General features: G+C 40.1%; 1 protein-coding gene across 6 annotated transcripts in view; it reads right to left on the bottom strand.

The window, feature by feature from the left end:
• The window catches only part of LOC106869429 (rho GTPase-activating protein 45), a 125,030-nt gene that overhangs the window by 42,409 nt on the left and 79,156 nt on the right, over positions 1-3,465 (bottom strand). For all 6 annotated transcript variants that reach the window (XM_052974752.1, XM_014915161.2, XM_014915166.2 and 3 more), the window contains 4 exons: positions 3,117-3,161; positions 1,856-1,921; positions 1,261-1,341; positions 855-1,037 (listed from right to left, as the gene is read on the bottom strand). In XM_052974752.1, coding sequence (XP_052830712.1) covers positions 855-1,037; positions 1,261-1,341; positions 1,856-1,921; positions 3,117-3,161 — 375 coding nt within the window. The remainder of the gene's footprint in view (positions 1-854; positions 1,038-1,260; positions 1,342-1,855; positions 1,922-3,116; positions 3,162-3,465) is intronic.

Raw genomic sequence — 3,465 nt, 5'->3', positions numbered from 1 at the left:
TATTTATTCAAATTGTTTAAAATTTATCCGGCATTATCTTGTAGCATCACAAATTCAATGTGGAGATTGTTTATTTTTAGAATGACATTTTAACGTAGGTGTGAGAGGTCAGGGCTGGCTGGTTTCAACATAAAATAGGTAGAATATTTGGGATGAATACGACCAATTTAACCCTTTCATCACCAACTTGGCTGAAACCGGCTCTGGCTCTGAGTCCAAATATCTTGTTTCCATAAGTTTTGAATTAAAATCTTCCACCAAACCTTAGTTGCAATTTATGTTCCTAACACTAGCTGAATGATAACTAAGTTATTTAACTAAATTCTTTGTTATATTTAAAGTAATTGAAAGAAACAGTGAGCATCTCAACAAAAATACTGTAACGAAAGGGTTAAATGCTAAAGGAGTTAATAAATTGGAACGTCTCTCCTTTTCTCTCATTCTTTCTATCTGCATGTACATATTTAAGTGTGCATACACACATGCATGTGTGCAAAAATATACATGCAAGTGTGTGTGTGTGCTTGCCTCCAGCACCAAACTATGGTCAGCAAAACGAGCTGAATGCCCAGTCAGCCATGCCAAAAATTCAGCTTCAAAACAGCTGAGCCAAACTGTCCCATTTTGCACCACCACCACCAACACTACTACTACAACCAAAATGAACACCAACAACCAAATCTCCCTCAAATCACAGACAAAAGAAGGACATATTGAATAAAGCAATTCAACGTAGGGTCTGAAAATAAAACTCAGACAGGATGGTCATGAGTGGAACATGTGTGAACAAGGATTCTGCCTAAGCAAGTCTAAAACATGGACGACAGACAAAATGGTAACGATGTGGTACTTACCCGATTCATTGTGTCTTCCACTATTTTCTTGCGCTTGTCCACTTTGGTGGAAATTGTGCTGCTGCTGCCTTGGATGTTCATCTCGGTCTCTGCTTTATTTGCCATTTCCCGAGCCTTTTCGTTTTCTTGTTTGCTTTTGTAGAACAATGACTGAGCTTTGCGTAAGTTTGAGATGGATTCTTGCTGAAAGGAGAAATCAACAGGAAAAGACTTCTATTTTTAACTTATCTCAGTCCTTAGGCTGGGGCCAGGCTGGGGCCAAGCTGGGGCACTGCCTTGAAGGGTTTAGTGCAGCGGGGTTGAACCCAAAGTCCATGAGGTTGGGAAGTAAACTTCTTACCACACGGCCACACCTGTTACCTTTAAACATAATTCCAAAATACAAAAACAATCAAGAAGAACTTACCATTTTCTTCACTTCTCGGTTCCAAGACTCTTTAATTGATTTCCTTATTTTATCATGTTCAGCTCGTCGTGTAGCAAGTGGCTAGAAATAGCAACAACAGGCAGACAATAAGGACTTCACTGAACAGTCAAATTGTAAGTTGTTTACAGACTTCTTGTTAAAGGAAAAAATTCAGAGCAATTTAGGTTTAAAGTTTTCTGATTAACCATTGAACCAAGCGAGAGAACATTCTCATTTATTACAAAATTGACACCATCTAGGTGGAAAGAATCTCGGGGAGAGCGTAACAGCAGGTGGTCCTCAGAGGAGAAACCCACCCCCTTTAGGCAAGTGCTTCGGCCCTTAACTCCTGACACTCTAGGGGAGGGGTTGGGCCACATCTGAGTCATGACTCCTGGGTGTCCACCTGCTGCCTGTTTTAGGTAGGATTGGTTTCTCTGGTTTCTAGCACTGCCAGATCGGTGTAGTCATGTAGGCCTGCACCTCTAGTGCTGGCAATCCGGGTTCAAATCCTGCTGGGAATGTGAGAAAAAAGAACCCTGGGCAAAGTTCTACAAATATGGTAAATGATAAACTAATTCCAAAATTGACTAACCCGAATGAACTTGTCTGTCTGTAATTGTGCTTGAGTTTTCTGGCAAGAGGCAGCATAATCCGAGTCCTTGAGAAAGAAAGAAAAAAATGGGATATTTTAAATGAAACATTGTCAGTCAAGTTTTTAGGATTGAAGTCAGAGAAACTGTTAGCTGATAGTAAGTTACATAAAGCAGCACTCCGTCGGTTACAATGATGAGGGTCTCAGCTGATATGATCGAGAGAACAGCTTGCTCGTGAAATTAACATACAAGTGGCTGAGCACTCCACAGAGACGTGTACCCTTAACGTAGTTCTTCGGGGAGATTCAGCATGATACAGAGTGTGACAAGGTACAACTCATTTTTGCCAGCTGAGTGGACTGGAGCAACGTGAAATAAAGTGTCTTGCTCAAGGACACGATGCATTGTCGGGAATTGAACTCATAACCTTACGATTGTGAGCTGAATGTCCTAGCCACTAAGCCACGTAAGTTACATATAAGACACAGTAATAGTGAAGTGTGTGTGTGTGTGTGTGTGTGTGTGTGTGTGTGTGCACGTGTGTGTGTGTGTGTGTGGAGTGGGCTGGCAGAATTGTTAGCTGCCTGGTCAGAGTGCTTTGCTAGCATTTCTGTGTTCAAATGCTGCTGAGGTCAACTTTGCATTTCATCCTTCTGGGGTTGATAAAGTAAGTATCATTTGAGTACTAGGGGTTTGATGTAAATTGGCTACCCCCAACTTGCCAAAATTTCTTGCTGAAGGTGCCACACAGTAGTTCTGAATCCAGAACCATGTGGTTGGGAAACAAACGTCTTACCACACAGCCACACCTGTATGTAATGAATATTGTCGATGACAACATTTGTATTTCAAACATTCAAAGCAACTGCAGAGCTTAAATTTTACTGAGGTCTCTATTATTTTATTCTTCTAAATATATGTGTATGTGTATGTGAGTGTATATATTACAATGGCAGTGTAATATATTTATTGCTGTCACAATAATATATATGGCAGTGAACTGTGATAGATATTCACACTCCTATTATTACAAGGGCTGGTACACATATGCCTACGAACAATCGGTGACTGACACACACACACAAAAGCAGTCAGTCCGATCCATGCCCATATTAACCCAGTGACTCAGAGATGCATGAACACATGCAGTCAGTCAGATGCATGCACATTCACACGCACAGATGCATGCAGTTAGTCAGTTACGCACAGAATCAGTCACATACACACACACACACTGTATTTAATTTATGTTGTACTCACCATATTTAAGAGCAGGCAATAAACTGATTGTAAAGGTAGGAGCGCCTGTTAAATAAGAAAATGTATGTTTAAGATACAAGCCCATGGAGACATATATACATACATGCACACACACACATATATATACACACACATATTTCAACATGTGGAACCTATTAAGCCTGACACATTTTCTCTCTCTCCATATTTTTATCTCTCATCCCTTTTAGTCAAAGAGCACAGACTCGAAATGTCAAAGACTCTTCCAGTTTTCTCAAGTGTCAAACTAATACACCTGCTTGTTGTATCCTCACCTGTCTCTATCTTTTGTTTTCTGTATATTTGAACCATATATATATATATATATATA

The sequence above is a fragment of the Octopus bimaculoides genome, chromosome 19, assembly GCF_001194135.2.
Source record: "Octopus bimaculoides isolate UCB-OBI-ISO-001 chromosome 19, ASM119413v2, whole genome shotgun sequence".
In the NCBI taxonomy this organism is placed as follows: domain Eukaryota; kingdom Metazoa; phylum Mollusca; class Cephalopoda; order Octopoda; family Octopodidae; genus Octopus; species Octopus bimaculoides.
Note: the sequence above shows the minus strand (reverse complement) of the source record. Positions and strands in the feature narration are given on the sequence as shown.